Here is a 27228-nt window from a genome sequence, read left to right as displayed (position 1 = left end):
TTCAGTGCTTCTTTTTTTATATTACTTTACATCAATTAGACTACCTTTACCCTAGAAGCTTTTCTCTTCTTTCCTTCAACCTATGAGATGTACCAAGTGATTGTGTTTTTACAGAGAGACTGTTGAGTAACTGCTTTCAGTTCCTGTGTAGAGGTCAGTCTGTGAGAGCCATGGTTCATAAACTCTTTATTCGTCACCTCTGCTGCTAAGAGCTGCAGCATCAGGTATGCTTTCAGAGCTACTTCTGGCCTAAGATAGGTGCTACTGGAAATGTGCTGTGCTACCGCAAACAATCAAAACTGAAAGTCATATTGATCCCTATTAAAAAACATGTCAAAACATGTTTTAAAATAGTGCGTATTTCTGTCTTTAATTGTTATATCCTTACAACTATGATAAATGCCTTGGTTATTTTATCAGAACTTAATAACGAACACAACAAAGGGGCATTTTCCTAATCAAATTCTGGTATTAAATTCATAATACTCCTTTCTTGTAGATTTACATTGTCACCTAGAAATTATGTTTATAGAATGCAGCATTTTTAATGCAGATGCTGGTGCAAAGTCGTAGATTATATATATTATATATTGGTGCTTGGAGATGACTACCGAATAATTTGATAAGAAAATTTGTACAAAGCAAATTAGCCTAAGCTTATAAGTATAAAGAAGTGGAATAGCTAGGTTGTTTAAACCTCATTGTTATCATAGGATCCGTAAATAAATGAAAAATGATTTAGGCAGTGTTCTGCATTCTGTTTCCTGATGAACAGCAAGGATATCCGTACTTGTTACTGTACAGCCAGGCAACCATTGCTATAGCTGAGGATATTTGGAGGAGAAATAATTAATTTTAACATGAGATGGAATCTGTGAATTATTAAGACAGAGATCTTTTAGTGGGATTGTTGAAAGCCATATCTGTTTCCTCTTGTTTACATTCTTTGTGCTAAACCATGTCAATCACCTCCTGCTTCCAGTTATACACTTAATTGGTCTCTTATAACTCTCACAACTCAAAATTGTGTTAAGCTGAAAATCAAAAAAGTACAAGTTGCAAATAAATTTTTTCCTGGACATTTGGATAAAATGTTACCGAACATTTCAGTAGAAATTCAGATCATGCAGTAAAAACACTTATTGTGCTTGGTTATGGTTTGGAATAAATTGGGGTGTGACTTAACAGAGTAAAATGTGGCGGGTACCTCAAACGTGACTTTTAAAATAAAATAAAACCACAATGCCTCTCTAACGCTAATTAAAGTGTTGCCTTTTGTTGCCTAAAACTAACCATAGACAGGTCTTTGACCTTGTAACTCAGTTTCAGTTATTAATAAAGGAAATAAATAAGTGCCTTTATTATTTCACGGATCTTTTCAATTTTGTAGCCTCAATGCATCAATGCCTCAATTTTCACAGCTTTCCAAAAAATGAGGGATGTTGCAATATTTTTAATATGTTTTAAAGTGCAAGGTAGTCGATATACATACATATATATATATATATACATATATATATATATACGTATATATATATATACATATACATATATATGTATATATATATATGTATGTGTATATATATATATATATATATATATATATATATATATATATATATATATATATGTGTGTGTGTGTGTGTATATATGTATATGTATATATATATATATATATGTACAGACACACACCACAGCCCCACACAGACACACAAAATCCATTACAACAAAAATGACAGTAAGAAAATAATAAGAATGGAGCAAGACAGTTGCATGTGAAATGTGTTCTTTGTGGCCAGGGACATTGTGCAGTTCTTACCAGAGTTTAGCTTGGAAGAGCCTTCAGAGAGATGTTTTTGACTGACAAAAAAGAAATAAAAAAACATCAGATGGCACTGTATGTACAGATTCAACAACAGCAACCTCACCACTGCCAGCTGAGCTAATAGCAATGACAAAAGTAGAACATCTCCCAAACATTGACAAAGGAAAAAAAAAACAGACCTGACCAAAGCCCATCACAACGAGTGTAGCTTATCATGGCTGAAGATGGATTATGCAGCCTATTGCACAGACATGCTTCTTCCAGTTGTTCTATGAAGCAAATGGATTTCCTTTGTGCCTATTGTGACAGAATCCTCTGTATGTGTCCTGACATGTCCAAGGCAGCTGAGTTTACAGTGGTGGTCATGAGCACAGTGTATGTGCATTTGGACATCTTCACGTTTTGCACACATTTTGTTTAACTATTTAAAGGCCGATAACTTTTGTACATAACACATTTTTTCTTTTGCAAAATGTACTAAAAACAAGTCTTCACTTGACTGTCTTTTATAGACATGTTTCTCTTCTGAATGCACTCTAAATGCACTGAACACTTTCATTTTGTTTTCTGTTTTATACACTCTTCTCTAATCACTGCAAATTATTTGCAAAGATCCCCAACAGTGTGGCTGCAGGTGTGTGCTGTTGATTAGAGGCCCCCATAATTGATTTAACAACCAGAAAATTATGCAAAAATAATACTAATGATAGCAGTAATGTGAAAATCAAGTTTTTAATGCACTGCTGCTGCTGAGAGCACGCTTTTACAAATCCCAGCACATATTTTACCTTTTATGTATAGAATATGTATTATACAACCAATTTTGATGCAGAAAGATGTCTGTGCTAAATACTTAATATTCTGGGAAGCACCTTTGCTGTTTTTAAATTTGAATATATTTTAAATGCTTTTGGGGGAGATTAATGTTTAGTTCAGGCACTAAAACTACTCAAGGACAGTTGTCAACATTAAAACATAAATTATTTTCATTAAAAAGAAGAAGCCACAAAATCTAACATAACATCCAAAACATAGTACTAGTAGTTTTTATTGCAAGGTTATTTGTAAAATATTCTGTAGTTTGCATCTGTGGTTGAGTTTTTCTTGCTGTCCTTTCATATTCCTGCACTAACTTCGGGGTTTCTGTCCAAAGTGTGCAGCAATAAGTCAATAAAGCTTCCAAGTCGTCCAGGTGATGTTGTCTGAAAACAACCTGAGAATCTTCATCGATTTATTGCCGGGTTGTTTTAGCAATCAGATATGGGTTTGCCATTTTATACACAAAGGTTACCTGGGATCCCATCAATCAACATGTGGAGTGATGATGCAGCAGAGTGCCAGCTTATGTTTGTCATACTGATGCTGCCCCCCCTTTCAAGTATCCCTTCTCATCTCTTTCAACAGTTCAACACAAAGGAATGGATTTTTGAATTAGGTCAAATATGAGATCTCTGGGACTGAATTATTGATGTATTTCTCCCTGGCGTCTACAATGGCTTTTTCCCAGAGGATGGGTTTATACTACATGCTTTCTACTAGTCAGGGTCACAAATTTTAGTACAGATGTCCTCCTTGCCACCTAGCATGAAAGCCGAACTGATCAAAAACAAAAATTCAAGCACGACATCTATCAATATCAGTGTATAAAACAGTTATACTAATAAGAACAAACCAGAGCCATTGTTCTAAGGATGCGATGCCTGTGTGCCTCTGCAGAAAGAAGTGTAGCTAAAATCAGAGTGCAACCAGCGATCATCCCTTATGTGTGTTGGTGTGAATTCCCACACTTATTCAGTGTTTTTCAAGGTAGTGTTTGATTCCATATAGAAAGTATAGTTAGTATTATATGACTGAATGCTGAAACACATAGCCAGGTCAACCCTAAGTCTATCATTTTAAACATATAAAAGAAAACACTCTCTTTTTCTCCAACTGAACCTACAGGGCTCACAGAGTCCTGTGAAGTGAGAACACATGAACTTCTCTCTTCTTCAGTTGGGCTTTCACTGATAATGGACTGTAGTACTATATAATAGACTGGAGTACTTTACTAAACACCATGAACAGCACAGCGATTGCTCACCTGTGAGAGGGTGTTTGGATGAAAGTGCTAAAAATTCTACTGTACACTTACAAAAACATTTTTCAAACAAAAAGAAACGAAGAGCTTAGAACCTGTGGATTATTAATAGTGGGAGAGCAGATGAGGGATACTGTTGAAAGTCCCATTAGCTGCATTCTCCATCTTCTCCAGTCTATATGCTATGTTATGTTATTCACCTGCTGGTTCCAGTTTTGTTTTTTAATGCACAGGCATGAAAGTGGCATTGATCTTCTCATCTAACTCAAAGGGCTGGGACACACCAAACCAGCATCAAAGAATTGGTGTTGAAAAAGACAAACTACTGCATTGGATCATGTCGGCCTCTTTTTTTATGGTTGACAAATGTCACTTAAACAAATGTGAAGACGAGAGCCAAAGTTCATGGTAAGTGGAAGAGAAAGTGGATGACGTGGGACTGTGTATAAACAAACTGTGCAAAAAGCCATGTTACGTTATGTTGCTTAACGTTTCACACATTTCTCAACTGACAACTTCTAATAAATGACATGTCTAATAAGCAAGTTTCAAGTTATACTGCTGCTGATGAAAGCGTGTTCGCTTCTCATTCTCTAATTTGCTGACCGTGGGTTTGGTGTGTCAGGGCCATAAGAAGAAAGCTGATCTTTGCATTTATGAAAATGATGTACTATAGTTTGATTATTATAATATCATCAAATAGCTATAATAATAGTAATAAGAACTCTGAAACAGTTGAGTAAATCTAATTCATCATAATGTAGCTTGAAGTAATAGATGGATAAATGTTTGAAATAGATAGCAAGCAGTTGAAATTGTTGTAAAAGTAATGATCAAGTCTTGTTGAAATACCTGTTGGGTAGTAAAGTAAAATGAACAGTAGCTCAAAAGATCAAGAGGTTCTTAACCCCTATCAACAAGTCGTATCTCACTGGCATGTTTAAGTACATTCTTAAATGTGATCAGATATCCAACAATGGTCAGTGTAGAGTAGGTAGGCAAATATAAAAAAATAAAGTAAAAACCACCCTCAACATTAGCTCAACAGTTTTATGTAATTAATAGTGTGAAATAGTATTAAGTTCACAATGAATTCAACACATACTGAGCATGACAGTTGGCGGTGATGAAGGGATACTTCCTCTGACAGGATGTCAGTGAAAAACTGCATGTGGTAGGCGTTTGTCTTTATGACAGTGATGTAAATGATATTCCAGCACCAGCATGTGTCCTTCATCCCTCATCGTCACGGTAGCTGCTTCCTTCCCATCATCCCTCAGCAGGTGAATGTCAAATAGTGGAAGCTAAATGGCTGTATGGGATAGCAGACCTCAGCAGCACTTTTCCTGACTACTAATTATCGAGCACCTGAGCACTGAAATTGGTTTCATAAAACCAAAAGGTACATTTGTTTTTTTCAATTTGCAGAGTACCATGTAATTCTTCAAGGGGCATTAGTAATAGGATTTGAAAATAATAATAAAATAAGAAGACAAAAGCAAAAAAAATCCTTTTATATAAATATTATAAAATATACAATATAATATAATATATAAGTCTGTTTTTCCATGGATGTGTTTGCACTCACCTTAAATTGAACTTATCCAATTTCATGTGCTGTCTCCTTGACTTGATATATAATGTTTATTGTAACATCACTGGTTTGTCTTAGCTTGTCTGATCCATAGCTTGCTCTCCTGCTCTGTCACGACTGATTGGATAAGACGCAGCAACAGAAGGACCCACACATTTCTGCTAAGATGGTGGCACTGTGCCACTGTGCCAAATATCATCAAAACAATTGTTATTTTAACACTTTGGTCCTGTTCTGCGGAGGCTTCTTTCTGGACTGCAGAATCCACCAGATGGTAAAAAATGATCTACAGCCAATATTAGGTCAAATTTTTGTTTTTATGACATTACCATGACCCTAAGATGCACTTTGTGTTAAGTTAAGCTAAACTAAAAGTAAAGCAAAATCAACATGCTGGCATTAGCAGTAACTAAAGCAATGATCTGCTAAGCAAGACCTCACAGATCACCTACTATAGCAAGACTCTGATACTAGTCTGTCAACGTAATGCTTGTTTTCCAAATGCATAACTGTGTTCGGCAAATTGTGACTAAATTCAGTACTGTAAAAACAAAAAGAATTACACACAGTCATATAGACAAAATAATCATAAAGACAAACAGGTTCCTGTTGAAATATTACAGAAGGTTTCCGTGTGTGCTACACTGCAAGCTCGTGGAATACTGTGTAGCTCTGCAATGAGAACATGAAACAAATCACGACAGAAAGTACACTGTCCGAAAAAGTATTAGGTTCCCGCTGAGCTCATGATAAGTGAGCAGTGAAAATTACTCTGTGGTATTTCGTCGACATAAAACACATTGGCATCAGTAGCTACTAAATTACCACACCCGAATACACTTTTATGCACTCAGAGCACGTCCAAATTGAGTTGTTGCACTAATAAATTGTACAGTGCCAATGGTAGTAGAAGCATGAAATAGATATTGATCCCTGTGTGTGCTTTTATTTTCTTCTCTCTCAGGCAAGAGCTGTTGATGCTTGACATATAATATATGTAATTATCCCACAAGGTTCCATGTATATTTTCTTTGCCTCTATACCAAATTAAAGTTTGTGGTAAAAGTACAAGTTTTGTATTGGTTGAAATGTGAACAATTTGTGAATGCAGAGTCAGGCCTTGGTTGGTTTGCATTTTTTGTCCATAATAACTTCACTCCATAATTCACTCTTTTAATTGCAATAATTTAGTCCAGTGTGCAAAATATTTTAGGAATCTGATAGCATTTTGTCGATGCAGCACCTATTACCAGTGCAGTCTTCAGTGAGCAAATCTTTCTGGAGCAGAAAGGTTTTATATGCATATAACTAATATCCGAGATTCACATACTGTATATTTCATACAATTCTGAGACCCAGCACTATCAGTGAGTGCACTGTCAGGACTTCAAATCAAACTTGTCAAGGTCAGACTTTTTAATATTTCCAACATTACTTAAAACTTTTACAACTGTTTGTCGGCTGTTTTTCTTTCCTTGGATTTAGAAAACCATCCTACTACTGGTGTTAAAAACTTCATTTCAGTGTAGCCTTCTTCCAAGACAAAACGTAGATATTTAATACAGTTAAGTCTATTTAGTGGATTGTAGGAGGATTAGTCCCAAACATATGCAAAGCTGTTTTGGAATAGGAAGAGACAGGAGCACACAGATGACTTTATTCTTTTTTTAATGGTGCAAAGAGTCGGCAGTCACGTTTCATACCACAAGCTATAATGGGTGTTTGAGATGAATTTGTATATGTACAAATGTGTATGGCAGTCAATGTCAAATTATGGTGTATGAGGGAGGAGTAGACATCATTAAAGTCCTATACATAAGTCTATTCTCAGTGCCTGCTGTATATTGTTATTGCTCTGCATTTTGTGCAGACAATAAGAACACAATGCTTCCTGACCCAGTTGGAGCACATTGCAGAAATGCAGCTCCACACTGGCAATGACATTTAAAATCACAATCCTTATTGTTGAAGGAGCTGAACCCTGACGTAGCCCCATCACGAAATAGTCAAAAAAAAAACCAAAAAAACTCTTTTCTCTGGCTATTTCAATAACTGTTTGAAGTGGAATCAGCTTCTCTGCTTCTCATAAGAAGCCAAATTACACATGAAATTATAGCCATGCATTATATTGCAATTATGTACTGAGTGATTTTACTGTTTAACAGGTGTCTGCAACAGTAATGATTTTGTATGATTGTGTTTAAAGAGAGTAGGTGTGGGCAAACCCATGCAGATTTCTTAGAGCCATTCTGACATTACGATGGTTGACGAGAAACAAAAATCTTAAATTATGGTCTATGTAAAGCTTTAACCAGGGCTTAAAGCTGCATCTCATTCTTAATCTGTGGAGAGAAATTTCTAAGTAATAACTTCATAATTGATTGTCATGCTTTTTCCATGGTTTTGCTTATTTATTTGTTTGACCAATCTGATGCCGAAATTATCACTGTTCTTGACAAGATAAATTGTTATGTTTGTCGCTTTTGAGGACAATATTATTAATATGCAGTTTACTTTGAGTTTAAAACCTGTTAAATCATTTACTTTAATTTAAATAGTTTTCTAAATGTGACACCCAGTTTTAAACATGTGCCTCACTCTGGCCACCCCAGTGAATGTGAATGTGACTGTGAATGGTTTTTTGTCTGTGTATGTGTATGTATCTGTTGACCCCAATATAGACTGGCGACCTGTTCAGGTTGTACCCCACCTCTCGCCCTGTGAAAGCTGGGACAGGCTCCAGCCCCCTGTGACCCTACACAGATACGCAGTCACAGACAGTGGATGGATGGATGAATCAGAATGCAGAATGCACAAACATGGATGAATCAGTTTTAAAAACATGACAAATCTATGACTAGCAATTTTTTATGGTTGTATTCCAATCATAAGTCTGTATATAAATTTGTGTGTTATGTGATTTCATTTCATTGTCAGCTGCATTTTATCATCTATCCACGTCTGCTAAATAATAAATAAATGACTAAATAAAATGTAATAATGTTAATTTATTAGCTCTTTACTTTTCACTACTGTTGCTTTTTAAATGATAAATCTTCATTAATGTCACACGTATTGTATTACACAATATTTCAACTGGACTGAAATACCGGCCGTGCTTTTATATACCACGGCCATTGTAAATCGTAGTTTCTGAGCTCTATTAATCATGGTTTTTTATAGTCTGTTTGCCCGTGCTAGAGGCCAGTACCGAGCATGGGGTGGCCAAACCCCAAACTCCATGGGCCTCCCTGTCCATGGAAAAATTGTTTAACCCGGCTGTGACGTTTCCTCACTTCACAGACATTTACAGATATTTAGAATTTTTAAAAAATCCAATATATATATATATATATATATATATATATATATATTTTTTTTTTTTTTATTTTTTTTTTTTTTTTTTTAATAGCTTCCTTTTATAAAAACTGTTACATTTAACCTGAACATTAAGATAGAACTTATTAAAGAAGTGCACAGGAGATGTTCCCATAACAGACTTGATGAGAAGCCTGGTCTGAGGACGCCCCTATAACACCCTTTGAAGTACAGTACACAGATCTGCAGCACCACAGCAGGATCAGCCCTCCATTTCCAACCTCATCAGGCTCTCTCAGTGGGTGAGAGGCACTCTGGTAAGTCATGCTGGATCTCGACGCTTAAAAAGGATTTAGTCACTACAGAAGGTACCGTTTCATTTTGCTTTGTTTTGTTTTCCTTTTAACTTACCGTTACTATAGAAACACTGGGGCAAATTAAACCTCTACTGTCATGCAGCTTAAGCTGGACCTGTAAATGAACCCAGAAGCAATCAAAGATTCTTAAAATTATGTTATAGAACATACTAAAAATTAATGCATTGAGTTGTTTCCAGCAATATATTGGTGTGAATGCTCTGTAAAGGTTTTATATCAGTTTGTGGATAGTGCCTACAACACACAGAACAGCAACCCACCTCAAGCTTTCATGTTTCCTGTAGTCATTAATCTTGTTATTTTTATCCTCATTAAGCAGCATCCTAATCCGCCTGTCCGCTTCGGTCTGGTTGAACAAGAATAGTGCAGTGTTTAATGGGGCCCTTGTATGCTTGTGCAACGCTTTTTAACAGTCGTCACAGAGCATAGAAGAGTCACTTATCCTTCAGCCCGGACTGGCCCTCCATGTTTTCCACCGATGCCTTATTATATGCAGCTGTTGCACAAACGGGGAGGGAAAACTGGGAACTGGTTACACAGATGTAATTTCTCATGTATTAGACATCACAAGATTAGGAGTGTTGTCATGTTGAATGGACGAAAAGATTGAAGAAATACTGAATGAATAAATGTTGTTTTGTACTGTATTTTACTGCATAGTGATGAGCAACAGCTTCGTGCTTGTTTAAACAGATTGTCTGTGGTGACCAGTCAGGAAAATTATTTTGTGCATGAACAGCAAACAAATGTAAGCAAACACACCAACAACAGACAAAATAAGGGACATATTTGACATAGAGTTGACCCCCATCTAGTGGCTGAAATGATTGTGTTTGAAACAAAATATGATTAAGGACTAAATCCCTGTTACATCAAGACAACGGTTAAACTCAATTAGATAAGAATGGACAGCAAAGAATGGGCAACAGGGCAACAATTATTAAGACATTCGATTTAAAAAATGTACACCCTTGGTGAGTTTTATTTCCATTTCTGTTCTACAAAAAGTAGAGCAACTGATTTGACACATTATGGTAAAATTTAGTGGTACAATATCAAGTACTTATCACTGCATAATCATGTACCAGTAGGTACCAACTTCTACCTTGCAGGAATATAAAAGTGAGTTAATATCTCGCAGCCATAGTAGGTATTACAGAAGAGGAGAATGTATAGATCAGTAGGTGGCTGTGAAAGGGCACTTTAAGTGGGAGACACCCGTTCGCTTCCTTACTTTGAAAACTTCATGTATATTGTATCACAAACAACATATGGTGAGACAAAATCATTACTTAAAGTTTCAAAATGTGCTCGCTTACCACGCTCCTTTCTCATTACCCTGCTCAGTTTACAATTCAAACACATCGTTTGAAGTCTGGTGTGAGAACAGACAGTGCAGCGAAGAAATATTGTTTCTTTCAGGGATAATTAACTCCTTCTGATAAAACTTTGATTTGCTTAATTCTTTCTTTTAAAAGGTAAAATAAATAATAAAAGAAGTACATCTCATAACTTTGTTGATATTTGCACTCACATGTTTCCTGCCAAGCAGCCTGGATCCATTTCTAAATGTGTTAATTAGCCATTTCATTATCTTGTTATGAAATAAACTCTGCAGTCTGTAGCAACAGAAATTGAAAATGCACTTGTGTCAGTCTCGTGGGCTTTTCCATGCAGACGCAATGTACCGTCTTGCACTTATTATTTAGTCATACTTGAGTTATTATTTTGCAAGTTAAAAACAACAAACATCCATTTGAAGCAATTCCCACAATCTTGACTGAGTCTGTTTTTAAGTCCAGTTTATCTTTAAACCAGCATAACCACAGCAGTCATTGGACCTATATTGTTCCTTAATTAACTGTTCATATAACTACAATACAATTCACCACATGTAGAAATGCAAAAATGTACTGATATCACGAGTTAACATCCCAAAGTCACTGAACACCAAGACTCAAAAAATGCTTTAATACCTTGTATTTTCATATTTTATTTATGGAGTTAGCTGCTGAATTATATTTTCAGCAACTGTGATCAAAATTGAGTAATAATATCAAGGACATAGCTCAGGAAATAAACAGTGACTTCCCCTCAGCTCTTTGGTGCATTAGGTTAGCAGCCTTCTAGTAAACAAAGTAAAGCATTTATCAGCAAAACGTACTTAAATTAAGAAAATTTCCGTGATTTACAAGAGGAACACAAACATGATCCACATTTGCTGAATGTGTAAACTAGTTCAACATATAATGTTAAAAGATACTAACATGTCAGTGTCGTGTTCATTGTGGCTTTGAGTAAAAACACAGCGTTTAACCTATTTGCTTGTGTTTTCTCTAATTACAGTTTTTTTTTTCTAAATGTAACTGTGTTTTCAAATTGACATAATTTTCTTGATTTGCTTGTGCTTTATTGTTTTGCATGAGTGATCTTAAAGGACGCCTTCACTAATATTGCACTTTCTTTTGGTTCTAGTTTGAGTAGTACAACCCCAACTCAAAAAACATGGGACGATGCATAAAACGTAAATAAAAACAGAATGCAAATCTCATCAACACACATTTTATTTAGCTCATTTTTAATTTAATGGCAGCAACGCATCTAAAAACGTTTGACAGCTAATTAGGTTAATTGGCAACAAATGTGTAACATGACTGGGTATAAAAGGAGCCTCTTGAATGTAAAGGTGGGCAGAGGTTCACCAATCTGTGAAAAATTGCATCTAAAAATTGTGGAAACATTTCAAAAAAATGTTCCTCAAGACTTTGAAGATCCCACCATCAGTATATAATATTATCAAGGAGAATCAGGAGGAATCTCTGTGTGCAAGGGACAAGGACGAAAGTCAAAACTGGATGCACGTAATCTTTGGGGCCTCAGGCAGCACTGCATTAAAAAGAGACATGATTCTGTACTGGACATCACTGCACCACTTCCAGAAATCACCATTTGTGAACACTTTTCACTGTCTACTACTACTCTCCTTTCGGCTTATCCCATGAGTTCAGGGTCGCCACAGCAGATCATTGTCCGCATGTTGATTTGGCACAGTTTTTACGCCGGATGCCCTTCCTGACGCAACCCTCCCCAATTTCTACCGGGCTTGGACCAGCACTGCATCACTGGGGAGGGGGGATGGGCTGTTAGGGCTTCAGTGTCTTGCCCAGGGACACTTCGACATATAGCCAGGGATCAAACCACTCACCCTGTGGTCCGTAAGCAACTGCCTTTACCAACTGAGCTATAGCCGCCCCTCTGTGAACACTTTTCACTGTGCAGTCCACAAATGTTAGTTAAAGCTGTATCAGCCAACGAAGAAGCCTCATGTGAACACGATCCTGAAACGCCGCCCTGGTCTCTGGGCCAAAGCTCATGTAAAATGGTCTGAGGCAAAATGGAAAACTGTTCTGTGGTCAGAAGAATCCAAATTGGAAATTCTTTTTGGAAACCATGGATGCCGTGTCCTTTGGACTAAAGAGGAGAGGGACCATACAGCTTGTTATCAGCGGACAGTTCAAGCCTACATGTCTGATGGTGTGGAGGTGCATTGTGCCTATGGTGTGGGCAGCTTAAACATCTGGAAAGGCCTCATCAATGCTGAAAAGTACATTGAGGTTTGAGGGGAACATATGGTCCCATCCAGACAACGTCTCTTTCAGGGAAAGTCTTGCATATACTACACCACTTATTGCATCAATCACAATAGCATGGCTTTGCAGCAGAAGAGTCTGGGTGCTAACCTGGTCTGCCTGCAGTCCAGATCTTTCACTAATAGCAAACATTTCGTGCATCATAAAACAAAAAATCAGTCAAGGACTGTTAAACAGCTAGAATTCTGCATCAGACAAAAATCTGACAATCTTCTGAATCTTCTAAACTCCAGCACCTGGTCTCCTCACTTCCCAGACATTTACAGACAGTTATTAAAAGAAGAGGGGATGCTACACAATGGTAAACATCGTCCTGTTCCAACTTTTTGAGATGTGTTGCTGCCATCAAATTAAAATGAGGTAATATTTACCATGAAATGTAAAAATTTCTTAGTTTCAACATCTGAAATGCTGTTTATATTCTATTGTGAATAAAATATGGCTTGATGAAATTTTCATATCATTCCATTCTGTTCTCATTTCCGTTTTACACATCGCCCCAACTTTTTTTAAATTAGAGAAAATGAATGCCATTCCCTCCGAAGTTCCTTCTGACTGCCCGACATTCTTCTAGATGAAAAATGGCTTCCCGATGACAATACTTGGATGAACATTTAGTTCAGGTAATGTTATCCTGTTGCTCTAACTATGGAGTTCGTTGTTAGGGTTAACCTGCTTTTCCACAGCTCCCCCAGGCGACATCATCTGAATTCTGATGAAAAACTCCAATGGATTTTGTCATCTGGAGGAATTTTTCAGCTAGCAGCAAAGAAATATTTTAATATAATAAAATGCATTAATGTGCGTTCAAACCCTAATCTAAATCTTGGTAAAGTTACCCTTTAAAGCTACAATTTGCAATTTAAACTAGTTGCAACATAAGGCCTGAAAATCAACCATTTAATGCTGAAAACAAATCCATTTTAAATAGTTATTTATTTGTGTTATGCTATGTCCACCAGGGAGCAGGCCATCTTGACATGAGATCATTGCTCATCAGTGGTATCAGGTCCTGCTTTTGATTAAAGTAACTAGATTGAAATATAAGTGGTATTGTGAGTTCTCCATATGACAGCAGCTGCATAAAGTTTGAAGAAGAGCAAGCAGGAAGTGTTTAAATGTGTGTAACATGCAAGAGAACATGTGTTCATCCCAGTGATATAACAACAAATTACATTCAGTTCCAAAGAGTAACAATACACACTGTACTGACTAAACTGACTAAGCTCAGTACATATGCACATCCTGGGAATTCATGTTACGGAAAACAACCGCAGTGCTTTGGAGGTCACCAACATCTCCTGAGTAGTCCTGTAGGAAGAAGAAGAAAAAATGACAATCACTAATGCATGCCCTTGTATGTGTTGTTGTATTAAGTATTTATGATGATAGTGACAAATATAGAGGCTTACACTGAGCCTTGCTTTCAGATTGTTAACTTGTCTTAACGCAGTATTCTCCTCTAGAATTGCAAAGTAAGAACAGTTAAGCCACAGATAATAACACAAATATCTTACTCAGATATGTTTTATGCATTTACAGTATTTCATAGGCTTATTGAAGAGATTTGTTTTTTAACTTTTGCCCAAATGTAGTATTTAAAATGCAAAGAAATGAGAAGTTTCCTTACTGTGCATTTTCCAGAACTTTCTCGCCAATACAACCAAACCCGCGAGGACCACTAACGAAGCACACACCAGCAAAGACTCTAAGTGACTAAAAACATGATAGTCAAGCTCATAATTAGTTTCTGATGTATCTGTTGGCCAAGATGATGATAGACAGATATTAATTTGCAAGAATGATCATTTTCTGTGCTTGGCTGGGCTGAAATTGAATGAACTGCATCATGATGGTTTCGATAAGCATCCATTCTGTTCAACAGTGTGAAAGGCATCACAACAAATGTGGAAGGTGTAGTAAATGACTGACATTTTGAAATGTAAAGTGTAAATTCGGGTTACTAGTTAAATGTCAGACAAAAAATGTAAAGAAGTATTTCCTTCCTACTTGCGACTGTGCCAGGAGTCTTTGTTGAAGAGTTTGGGTTGATGCAGGTGTGCGCTATCCTGACTTGGTGATATTGTCACAGATGCTGCTGCTGAAAATAAACGTATTACTTTATACACTGAGCAGAAAAAGGATGTGTTGGTGAAACAGTGCTTCTAACAGCACACACAGTGCTCGTTACATCAATATTCTTGATAAGTGACTTGTAATGATCAATAGCTTGTACTGCTGGAGACCTAAAAGCCCCTGCCATCTGTCACAAACACATATTGATCTTCAAAGCTGCGCTTGGCCACTTCGCACTAACATGGTCATACATTCAGAGAAAATTTACTTGTTTACTTACTGTATCTGCAATACCTGCTTTAAAAGGTTTCAGTCACATTTAAGAAGTTTAAAGTTAGATCAACGTGTAAACAATTATTGTGCACTCTGTTGGTACGTTTCCACCTGCTAGGCTCAGCAAATTCTAATAGCTGTGGAGCAGACAGAAGTCTCGAGATCTGGGACTGGCTGTGAGTTTTATTTTAACACTAATTAACCTTTTTGTATTACAATGAGTCAATTGACTATGAAAGTGGTAAAATTACAACTAATTATTATCCGACTCTGCAGCTCTACAGGACCACGGAGGATTTGAATGTCCTAAAGTTTCGCATTTTGAGACTCACAGTGTTACTAAGGCGCTGCAGCTCAGTTGGTAGAGCAGTCAATGAACCACAGAGTTCAATTGTTTGACTCCAGGTTCCTCTTGGCCATATTTCAAGCAAGTCCCAGAATACTGGGACGCCCCTGGTGTGTGCCCCTCACTTATAGGTCACTTTGAATAAAACTAATTGTAAATTTACAATTTCAAATCACTCTCGCTGTGTCACGTATCTTGTTTCCAGCCACAGCAGTAAGCAGAAGTGAAGCTCACAGAAAACATACTGCAAACTGTAATCTATCAGCAACAAACAGCAGATGGACGAACATAAAATTAATATAGCTGAGCATTTAGCAGCTACCTTTCTCTATAAAGTTAGTGGAGCTAAGAACAGTCATTTACATTCAGCATGGGGGTGGAAACATACTTTCGACGAAATACTAATGTTGTTCAGTAAATGTGTAAATAGGCTGTTTACTAAAACTTTCAATGTTATAAGGTGACAATATGTCAGCACTGTGCTTGCTTGTTCCACTGCCCCTAAGTGCTATAATATTAAATCAATAGTGCTACAAATTAAAATCTTGCCCCGTGTGGCTTCAACAACGATTTTAGATTCCTACTGAATAAAAAAACATTGTCATGGAATGTATAAATATGTTTCTTTAGGGGGCTATTTCTCAACCTACTAGTCGAGGCTCGTGGTGTGACCAGCACGTGCACGGCTTCCTGTTTTTGTCCTGCAGAACACAAGTACCAGCCAGTATCTCTCATCTGTAGCTTCTTTAAGGTGACGGTGAAAGCCCCAGTTCTGTCATCACTGATGGCCACTGATGCATCGTCGTAGCTGCCTTCAGAATCCGTCAGGCGACAGGAGCTCCAATCTCCACTTCGACACCACTTCTTTTCACTTTCTCTGTTGGCAAGCAATCAGCGGTAACATTTCAAACAAGCAATGAAGCTTCTACTGATTCAGAGTACTGATGATTTGTAAATGTTTTAAGTGGGGGGGATTCAGCCTGGTCTGATGAATGAAAATACCTGAAAATACCTGTATCGCTTACTGTAGAGACATTCAACTGTGATACCACTCCCTTCTTCCCCAATCAGTTCGCTCTTCACCACTGACAAACCTGCAGGAAACAAATCAACATATACTGAGACTTAACCCTTGTGATTTAACACTTTAAAAAGTATGAGGAAAGAAGCAATATCAGTTTAACAGCACTCCATTACTCACCATGAATGACCTTGATGTTAGTGAAAGCGACAACATCAGCAGTCCATACACCACCTATCTCCACACCACACATGTACCATCCAGACTCTTCCTCCTTCAGGTCATTCATGGTCACTGTGAACACCAGATGGACCGGGTCGTCTAATATGCTCACTTTGTCCTTAGCCGGGTTGGCTGAATGAGTGTCATCTGTTCGGCCTAAGCTGCTGCAGAACTCCCTCATCTTGCCCCGGCACCAGTATTTGACATAGCTGGCATACTGTGAATCATAATGACATGGGACTGTGAGGGATCGACCCTCCAGGAGTGCAAACTGCTCCGTTGTATTTACCCAACAGAGGAAGCCTGGAAAGTGGAGAAAGCCTTTCAGTCATGCTGCATGTGGAACCCGAATAGAACAGTTACTCACAGTGGACCTTTCTTATCTATGATTAACGGAAGAAAAGTGGCCTGAAGCAATACTTGTGCCAAATTTATGGTTTCAGTTTCCTTTGTCATAAAATACTTTTTCTACTTCCACTTCCCTCTTCATACTCTCTATGCCTAAATTGGATTATCCCTCTATAATACAGATTTGAAGGGACCAATATGACAGATTTTTGACGACTTGACGAAATAAACAAACATACTTGTGCCAAGGGGGAAACAGGAGTTAAAGCTTAGAAGATTTAAAATAAATATACAAAAGCCTTTTTCTAGCTCTTTCTTCAACAAATGATTCATTTTGAAAAGAACTAAAATAGTACAGGGAAGTGAAGTGCAACACCAGCATTAACTGTAGGGAGAAAAAAGCCAGGGTGTCACACAATAGACATTCCCTCTTTTTTTTTTTTGAACAAGCATTTACAGGAAACAGCTGCTGCAAAGCTTAATTTACAACTTTGTAAACACAGGACGTCGATAGTTATAGGTGTTACCTGGAATCCATGATAACAGGGTGAGTAAGAAGAGTAGCGGCATGTTTCTACGTCAGTTTGAGCTTCACCGAGTGAATTCTCTCCACTCTGTCAACCCAGACATCGGGTTCCACACAGGCCAACGTCCTCCTGGTCATGTGACCCTAAATTGGATCCAGATGTTTCTGTTGTTAACTATAAAAATGCCAAGTAGGTTCAAGTGTAATAGTGACAGTATAGGTTTGACATTTTCAGGAAAAATGTAAGCAATTGGGTTGGTGAAGTTCAATTCTATGATTTCTTTTTTTTTCTATCCACTTTTTGGATATGATTTAGACCACTTTGATGACCTAAAATATGTATTCCCTTTTTCCTCAACTCGTGAAAACTTAGAGGGGAACCAAATAACTTAGTTGAAGACTGGAATATTTTATTTCTGTGAAGTGATACATCTCCCAACATCTTTTGCTTTCTTCAGCACCTTCAAATGATTCATTTAAAATCTCAGACAATGTCTGTGTGTAGTAAATCTCCCAAACTTCATGGTAAATGAAGACCTAAGGGGAATACTTCAGCATTCTGGGGAAACGGGCTTATTGACTCTCTTGCAGAGATTTAGATGGAGATCACTCTCTTGTGCGTGTGTGTGTGTGTGTGTGTGTGCGTTTGTGTGTGTGCTAAAATGACCTGCAGCCCTGTGTGACACTCTGGTTCATATTTTGATCTTAACCTAAAATACAAAATTTCCCTGCTTAAAAACTTATTATATGTTATAGTTTATAACCAGTGGCTGGTTAGCCCCCATAATATAAAGACTGGAAGCAGGGGCACACAGCTAGTTGGGTTTATCCAAAAGTAACAAAAGTCCACCAGCTCCATTAAAGCTCAATAATTAACTTGTTCCAGAGGCCACATGAGAGCCTGCTGAACCATCTTTATTTTTGCACACAGGTTTTTGAATTGAATAAACAAACAAGATATAAAGTATGTTTGTTCCAAGCTAAGAAAATCACCTTATTATAGCATCATTTCTATCTATCTATCACACAAACATGAAAGAAATTTACCTACGTAACATTTTGCAAAATGTTAAACTATTCCGTTAAGGTTTTCTCCTATAAGTTAAACTGTGGCATTTTCACTCTTTATATCTCCAAGTTTTATGATTTTACTCTGAGCCAGCTTTGTAATAAACTGTTCTCCCAAGCATCCAAATGCTGAGTGCCTCAGCTCTATGGATGGAGAGATTTGATTTGGCAGGGTACAACAAATTTATTTGATTTTGGTGCCTGAAAAACTTTGGATTTGGTCCAGCCTTTATTTGTTGGATTAGCTTCCCCACACAGCCCCCTCTGTCACTGAATTAACAGACAATTATTCCAAGCCTCTCAATTTGCTCTGTGAAGAGTGTCAAGGATGTTCCTTTTTTTCACTGTGGCTACAAAGCTTTGCATGGTCATTCATTTCCTGGAAAAATAGAAACTGAAGTCACATCCATGACTGGGGAGGGATTTCATGGAAACGAAACTTACTTTTCACAAAACCGGCCACAACTAAACTTTCAGCAAATCAAGTCATATTTTACAAACATCATCCTCACATTTCAAGCTCTAAGAGTTAATGAGATCTTTATTTTTTTAAACTGGTGCATTAACCGCACATTTGTGACCTCCCCTCAGCCTCAACAGAACATGTCAAACTGAATAAAATATAGGAAAAAGGTCTAACAGTGTTGCTGTATTCCTCCCCCACAGTTTTTCTTTTTTACTGTGATTTTGAAACATCTTCATATTTGTAATGGTAACTTGCATATGTATGAGCGAAATAGTGCCATGGTGCCTCCTAATGTTTATCAGTTTATATTAGGATTCTAATATTCATTGCTTACTGGTTTCTTAGAATATCACCACTTTGCTCAATAGGCATTTAATCCTAATTACATTGTTTTCCTCCCAGGACAATATGATTGCAAGCAAGGGTGAAAAGCACATTTATTCATTTAATGTATTTATTATTTGATTAGTTTTACTTCACTGCATTTCAGGGGATTGCATTTACCATACAACTATTTGACAGCTTTACTTTGTAGATTATGATTTTATAAACCTTTATGCAGTGTACAATCCTGCAGAATCAGCTCTGAACTAATTACATTATAAAATTTGGCTTACACATTCTGTAAATGAAGCAGTAGGAAAACAATAGTATAATATTAAAAAATATAACTACCGAGAGGATTCGTTTTGCCTCAAATAAATGTAGATTATAATAGCTTTTACATATAATTGTAAATGTTTCCAGTAAATACTTCTAATTTATTACTTTTACAGAAATGCAGAACTCAACAGGTTTTTCTTGAGTAAGACATCCTTATGTACATCACTGGCTGAGTGAAATAATAGGTGTAACCTATCTCTTAGAATTCATACAGTGCTCAGCATAAATGAGTACACCCCAACAGATTTGTCAGAACTGTTTGGTTTCCTTTCAGTATCAACATTTTCTGTGGGATAGTATACTACAAAACACTCCCACAAATGTGGCCCATTGTTTGCAAACAGAAAAAAGTTATTCTCCTAACAAATTCATTCAAGCCAGTGTTGCAAAAAAAAGTACAGCCCAGTAAAATTCTTAGGAGCAAAGCCAAAATTTAAACAACAGAATTCTAAGTCTAATTATTCATTAAACAGGTTCCCAGCAGACAGTTGTCTTCTCATTTCATGCTGTCAGCAATATCAAAAAATGTGATCTGAGAAAGAAAGAAAATTATAATAACAAGAAAGGTAAAGGCTACAGGAAGATCAGCAAAGCTTTACTTACCAGTCAGAATACTGTAGCAAGAGTGATACAAAACTTTAGCAAAGATGGAACTGCAACCATCTCCCAGAGACATCCAGAAGGGGATGTAAGGGTGTGTCCTAAAGCCCATACACAGGAAATCCCGCCTAGAATTTGCAAGGGCCGATGCTGAAAAAGATGAAGACTGCTGGGACTCTATACTTTGGAGTGATGAGACCAAGGTAAATGTTTTTAGAACTGATGGCTTCAAAAGTGAATGGCATCACAAAGGTGAGGAGTACAAAGAAAATTGCACGTCACCTACAGTGAAACATGGTGGTGGCAGTGTCCTTATATGGGGCTGCACGAGTGGCGCTGCTGTTGGGGAGCTGCATTTCATTGATGTTATCATGAATTCACAGATGCAGGGCTCTAGATTAAAAGAGAAGATGCGACCATCACTCCATACCCTCTGTTGTCGTGCACTTTGCCAACATGACAATGATCCAAAACACACATCTAAGGCCACCATTGCATTTCTAAAGAAGAACAAGGTGAAAGTGATTCAGTGGCCAAGTACTGTATCTCTCCTGATCTGAACCCAATCAAACACCTATGGGGAATTCTGAAGAGACAAGCTGAGTATCTCCACCCAGCATCCTGGTCTCTCTGGATTAAGATTGGAAAGAGATAGATGTTTCAATAGGTCGCCACATTGTCATACAAAATACAAGATGTAGTATTTTCTGTTGTGGAGTGTATGTGGCATTTTTGCATTGACTAATTTGAGTAAAACGCCGTAATCTAAGTTATATTATTAGCATTACTTTCATGTTAAGACTTAAACTAATGTTCTATAAAACTCAGTCTCGTCCAAATTTTTAAAATTGTTTTTCTGTTCATTGGGATAGTGATTAAAATCCTACTTTTCATAAGGGATGTACTCTGACCCCTGTACCTTGTCTTGAACTGCTAAGATTCTCTCAGGATATATTTTTCTAAATTTCAGTCATTCAGTAACCAGGAACACTGTTGAGGCTGTAGGCTAATCGTTTTCATTCCAACAGGTGCTGCGCTGTAATTCATTTAATATGTAGTGCTAGACAGATTGGCTACCTCTTTGTCTGCTATTAAATCGGCATAGGAGAGATTCAGATCTGGCCTTTTGCAAGTAAAACCTGGGGTGCCAAATAATTTTTTCATCTGTGTGCAAGCCAGTTTCATTGCCGTTTCAAATTGGTCCACTGCAGTCAGATCTTTCAGACCAAACTAACTAAAACATACCCTTAGGTCAGTCCATTCTGTGACAAGTGAACATGTCCCAGTGGAATGTGGAATGTTCCAATGTAAAGTAACTGAGCTGATCAGTTTTTTAGGAAAAAATAAGAAAAGAAAAACGAATTGCTTTCATTTCTTTTAGCCACAATAGGGCAGTTGACCTGAAGCACAAGGGGAAGAAGTCTGCTTCACACACACCATATAAAGCTGCAATATGACAAAACAGGTCAGCACAATAAAAGGAGGCTACATAAGATTACGCTAATGCAGGACAAAGGATCAACGTGGCCACTCTGAGCAATCTGCAGCTACACGGGTGTTTATCCCATTATGATACATCAACATTTATTAGTTCATATTCCTTTATAAAAATCATATAATAGTTTTTTATTAAAATCACCAGGTGGTATTAATGTTGTGGCTGATCAGTGTATCTCCAAAGTCCCATTCTAGGCTAAGATACTGGAAAAGGTGTTTGCTGAAAAGCTGATTAATTATATGAACGGAATGGGCTTTTTGAGCTCAGCTCTACTTGTTCTAAATGATATTATTCTGGCAGCAGACAGTGGCCAAACTTACTGCAGCTTTCAACACAGCGAATCATTGTATTTAATTAAACTTAGGCACTGGCTAGGTATTACAGATTCGGTTCTGTATAATTTATTTGTATCTTACCAAAAGAAAGTTTTGTGTGGCTACAGTAGTTATTAGTTGTTCACTTCCTATCTTACTTACGGTGTGCTACAATGTTCAGTGCTTGGCCCAGACATTCTCCATCTATATGCTTTCACTCGGTTCTATTATTCACAAACACCATATTCATTGTAATGCTGATGCCTCTCAGATCATTTCATTCCAACATCATAGCAAAGTCAGATGCATTAGATAAATCTCAAGCTATCATTATAGTTTCTGACAGCTCCAGTAATTGCATTTCCTCCACCTTAATTTCATTATTATCTGGCAGTAAATTCAGTCCAGAAATCCAGACTTTAACTTTGACAACTGAAACTGTCATGTAAGCTTTTATTACATCCTAGTTCTTGTTTTAGCACCGTGGGGCTTCTTACTCAGACTAACAAAGGACCCCCACATACTGTAACTCTTCTTTAAGCATCTCTGCTTTGGTTATCCATCCAGGGTTAGAATAGATTTAAAAGATTTAGGAATTACTTTAAAGGCTTTGTTTGGGTTGGCCCCTGAGTATATCACAGAACTACTTACCGTTATGAACACCAGTTCATCCTGAGATCTTCTGGTTAAGGTCTACTTGTAATAAACCAAAACACCAGAAGCACCAGGTTTTAGGGTCAGTGATTGCTGATTCTGAAATGACTTGCCATAGGAGCTCAGACTGTCAGCCTCGATTTTAACCTTTAAATATCTCACTAAACCCACTTATTAAAAATAGCTTTTAGTTGAAACATTTAATCAATTAATTGATTAATCAGTCTTTTTTCTAATTTGCAAATTATAGTTTGTTTAATTTGGTAAATTTTATTCTACATCTTCAAAGCACTATGTGAATTGTTTTCTAAAAAGTATAAATTACAACCCCACTTCAAAAAAAATTGTGACGATGCGTAATGCAATGATCAACCAATATTTTATTCACAATAGAACATAAACAACATAACAGATGTTAAAACTGAGATATTCTGCCATTTGATGGAAAATATTAGCTCCTTTTGAATTTGATGGCAGCAACACATCTCAAAAAAAGTTGGAACGGGCAACAAAAGGCTCGAAAAGTAATTGCTGCAAATCAAAAACAAATGGAGGAACATTTGACAACTAACTAGGTTAATTGGCAACAGGTCAATTTACCCAATTAGTTTATTTTACACCCAGTCGTGTTTTTTATGTACTACTGTGAATATATTAAGTCTTGATGAAATATGCAAATCATTGGATTCTGTTTTTATTTCTGTTTTACACATCGTACCAACTATTTTCAATTAGGGTTGTAAAATAATAGTTTAAACATCATCCTTTTAAATGTTGTTACCAATTAATGAATTCAGTCTGTGACTATTATAATTAAAAACATATTGGCAGACGAGCTGATTCAGTATTCACAAGGTCACCATTTCTGTTTTTTATTTCTTTGCCTTGGTGCAAAAGGGAATGCTTTACAAAATTTTAACCTTAAAAAAAAAAAAAAAGAATAGCAGAAATCAAGCATTATTGGTAGGAAAAACTGTACTGCATCATATCACATGTTACTAGATGCAACTAATTCAGTGTTGTTGGTGGGACAATGGACATCACCAAACGTAGTATCATTTCTTGAAGTGGACTTTGTCGTGATCTTTGGGGGGAAAAAAAACAGAAGAGGAGTAGATTTAGTGACACTGGGGTTACAAGTGTAGTTATTAAGAAGCAACTGAGAAACAATAGAATTCCCTATGGTCTTCCCACTCGCCTTCAAGTCTAAAAATTTAATAACATTGTTGTCTAGTGAAGTCAAAGTCAAACATGATATCAGGCAGCTCTCCCCGCAAAAGTAAGACTGAAGTCTGTCTTATTGCATGTACTATCTGGAGCTGAAAAATAAGTGATGACTGGCAGAAATTGTTAATGTGAGTAAGAGCACCCACATAAGAGTATATTTCCTGTTTTACTAACGTATACTGTACCTATATGAAAGCCCATTTATTCTTTATTAATAGATATGTTATATCTACAGATTTGTATCACAAGGATGAGACATTCTTATTTTTGGACTTGCATATTCAAACAGTATTTACTAAACTAACTATTTCTGAATGTTGAGTGTTAATCAAAAAGACAATTGTGATTTTATCCTTTGTGGTTTAATTAAGAATGTGACTAAACTTTATAAACTACTGAAATGAGGAACATACACCATCTGAGAGAGCTGAATGCAGTTTTCTCAACCAATAAAGTTCATCACAACGAGATGGAGGACAGTGTGGGCGAATAGGAAGTCAGCGAAGGCTCTCTCTGGAGAGACTGACAGGAACTCTCCTTTGTTTTGTGGGTTGATCTGGATACGAAGACACACTAAAAAAGGAAAGAAAAAAACATGGAAAATTTGGTGTTAACTTTAGTTTTATCCCCCTTTTTTTTTTTCACCTTTGCCGTGAATATCAATGTAACCATTACAACTTTAACTAATGCCTTATTTCAATATCTTTTAAACATCTTTACCTGTTAGCCTGGAACATAACACTTAACAAATGGGATGGGTTCCAAATTTCAGTTTATACATTTATCAAGTTATCAACATTTTCATTAAAAACAACACGTTTTTCAAATTTAAACAAATCCAAACTATTGTACCCAAGGTTAGATTTTACAGACTGGTGGCTCTGAAATTAAAACATACTGATGGTGCATCAATAGGTCGAGCAAAAGCTGGAAACAACAGATTGGAAACAACTTGTTCTTCCTGGAGCTATAATGGAGTGGCACGCTGTCATTTGTAGCGCTGCTGGGATACACATCTTCTTTCTAATAAAGACTATCAGTTAAGAAATGTTTCAAGTTACTTAAAAAAATGTAAGCTTCGCATAATCACTGTGCAGTAAAGCCAAAATAATGGGTTGATGAATTCATTAGTGAATGTTCAACTAATCTGATAACCGATGATCAAAATTAATTAGAAATATCTGAATTATCTGATAAAGTCACAAAGAGGACATTCTCTGGTGTCAGCTGTTCTTAGTTTTATTTCTTTATAAATTTTACAATTTGTAGATTTGGCTCTGGAGGGTTTTATTGAGACGTTAACATTTTAATCTCGACCTAAATGTCCTGTTAATAAATACATGTATGAATTTTCACATGGCAATACAAGCCCTGAATAACTGTACTTTCCTCAATTGTGATGAGGCAATATTGCTTTTTAGTCCAAGAGTGTAAACATTTCGATACTCAAGAACTGAGTTAAGTTATTTTAAGTTATTTTACTTTTAGCATTACTGATTTGCAGCCATTAGCATGGTTGGCTAACTTCTGTCTGCACACGTTCTTTATTAGGCCTCACGTCCACAACTGGCTGAAACTCTTGAATTGACCCACTTTACCATTGATTTCTAAGATATGACAACATTTAAATGACAAAGTAATTACCTGCGAGAATGAAAGAGCCCACACATGAGATAAAGCCAGATAAAAAGCTATTAAAGGGGAAGGTGCCAACGAGCAGACAGTAGAGGAACTGCAGCGCTCCTGTCAACAAGATGTAAAGCAAATATGCATCCACCATTTTCAGCTTTGTGGGCGTCGTGGTGGTGTACTCCTCTAGAAACCGAGAAATAACCGATATGACTGAATTGGACATGATTTTGCCGTTTTAACGTGTCCAACTGGGACAACAAACGAGCTTCGCAAATATGCTCTTCCTTGGTTGAATGAGTGACGTGTCCTCATCAGCCGGAAACGCCTCTGGTGTTACAAAGAATGTATTCCGACTTGAAACCGAGAAAAGCAGTAAAAATAAAGTTGTTGAACGAGGAATCCTCAACACCGCCCACTACAACAGAGATCTGCGAGTTCTTCTTCCTTTCCTTTCGGCTCTTGCCTTTCAGGGGTCGCCACAGCGAATCATGTGTCTCCGTCTAATAACTGTACTGCTCTCAATTGTGATGAGGCAATATTGATTTTTAGTCCAAGAGTGTAAACATTTTGATACTCAAGAACTGAGTTAAGTTATTTTAGTTTTAGCATTACTGATATGCATTACTGTCCTCTGCATCCTCTTCTCTCACATCAACTAACTTCATGTCCTCCCTCACTACATCCATAAATCTCCTCATTGGTCTTCCTCTAGACCTCCTGCCTGGCAGCTCCAACCTCAGCATCCTTCTACCGATATATTCACAGTGTCTCCTCTGAACATGTTCAAACTACTTCAATCTGGCCTCTCTGACTTTATCTCTAAAACACCTAACATGAGCTGTCCCTCTGATGTCCTCATTCCTGATCCTGTCCATCCTCGTCACTCCCAAAGAGAACCTCAACGTCTTAAGCTCTGCTACATCCAGCTCTGCCAACTGTCATTTCTTTAGTGCCACTGTCTCTAACCCGAACAACATCGCTGGTCTTACCATCATCTTAGACACCTTTCCTTTCATTCTGATACTTTTTTTTATCACACAACACACCTGAGACTTTTCTCCACCCATTCCAACCTGCTTGCACTCGCCTCTTCACCTTGTAACCTCACCGTTCCACCTGGGTCCCTCTCATTTACACACAAGTATTCTGTCTTACTGCGGCTAAGCTTCATTCCTCTGTTTTCCAGAGCAGACCTCCACCTCTCTAGATTTTCCTCCACCTGCTCCCTGCTCTCACTACACTGAGAAAAAGAGATCTGCAAGTTACGGACAGATATTGTACTCTGCCAATGTTTTGCCACACAGAAGTTTCAACCATTTTCCTATTTCTCACTAAAATTATTGGGACAATTGTACATATCTTAGAGGGTGATTTTTTTCTTCACTTTTGAATTTGACCAAATAATATCCACATAAACACACACTTCTAATAGTTAATGTTATAGATTGTT

General features: G+C 37.1%; 2 protein-coding genes across 3 annotated transcripts; both read right to left on the bottom strand.

The window, feature by feature from the left end:
* Positions 1 to 13761: 13761 nt before the first annotated feature.
* pigr (polymeric immunoglobulin receptor) lies at positions 13762 to 20472 on the bottom strand. Of its 2 annotated transcripts, none has more exons than XM_067529076.1 (9): positions 20457 to 20472; positions 17658 to 17800; positions 16741 to 17085; positions 16552 to 16633; positions 16190 to 16416; positions 14855 to 14945; positions 14475 to 14560; positions 14257 to 14306; positions 13762 to 14155 (listed from the first exon to the last, which is right to left on the bottom strand). In XM_067529076.1, exons 2-9 carry the CDS (start codon positions 17698 to 17700, stop codon positions 14072 to 14074), a joined length of 1008 nt encoding a protein of 335 aa, XP_067385177.1. In that variant the 5' UTR covers positions 17701 to 17800; positions 20457 to 20472; the 3' UTR covers positions 13762 to 14071. The 2 variants fall into 2 exon arrangements, with proteins under 2 accessions (XP_067385177.1, XP_067385178.1); XM_067529077.1 differs by having other exon boundaries at positions 14855 to 14942.
* Positions 20473 to 23279: 2807 nt separating this feature from the next.
* On the bottom strand, positions 23280 to 26108 carry dad1 (defender against cell death 1). Its single transcript, XM_067529075.1, has 3 exons — positions 25791 to 26108; positions 24560 to 24719; positions 23280 to 24003 (listed from the first exon to the last, which is right to left on the bottom strand). Exons 1-2 carry the CDS (start codon positions 25999 to 26001, stop codon positions 24589 to 24591), a joined length of 342 nt encoding a protein of 113 aa, XP_067385176.1. The 5' UTR covers positions 26002 to 26108; the 3' UTR covers positions 23280 to 24003; positions 24560 to 24588.
* Positions 26109 to 27228: the final 1120 nt, after the last annotated feature.

This window comes from Channa argus, chromosome 14 (genome assembly GCF_033026475.1).
Source record: "Channa argus isolate prfri chromosome 14, Channa argus male v1.0, whole genome shotgun sequence".
Taxonomy (NCBI): domain Eukaryota; kingdom Metazoa; phylum Chordata; class Actinopteri; order Anabantiformes; family Channidae; genus Channa; species Channa argus.
Note: the sequence above shows the minus strand (reverse complement) of the source record. Positions and strands in the feature narration are given on the sequence as shown.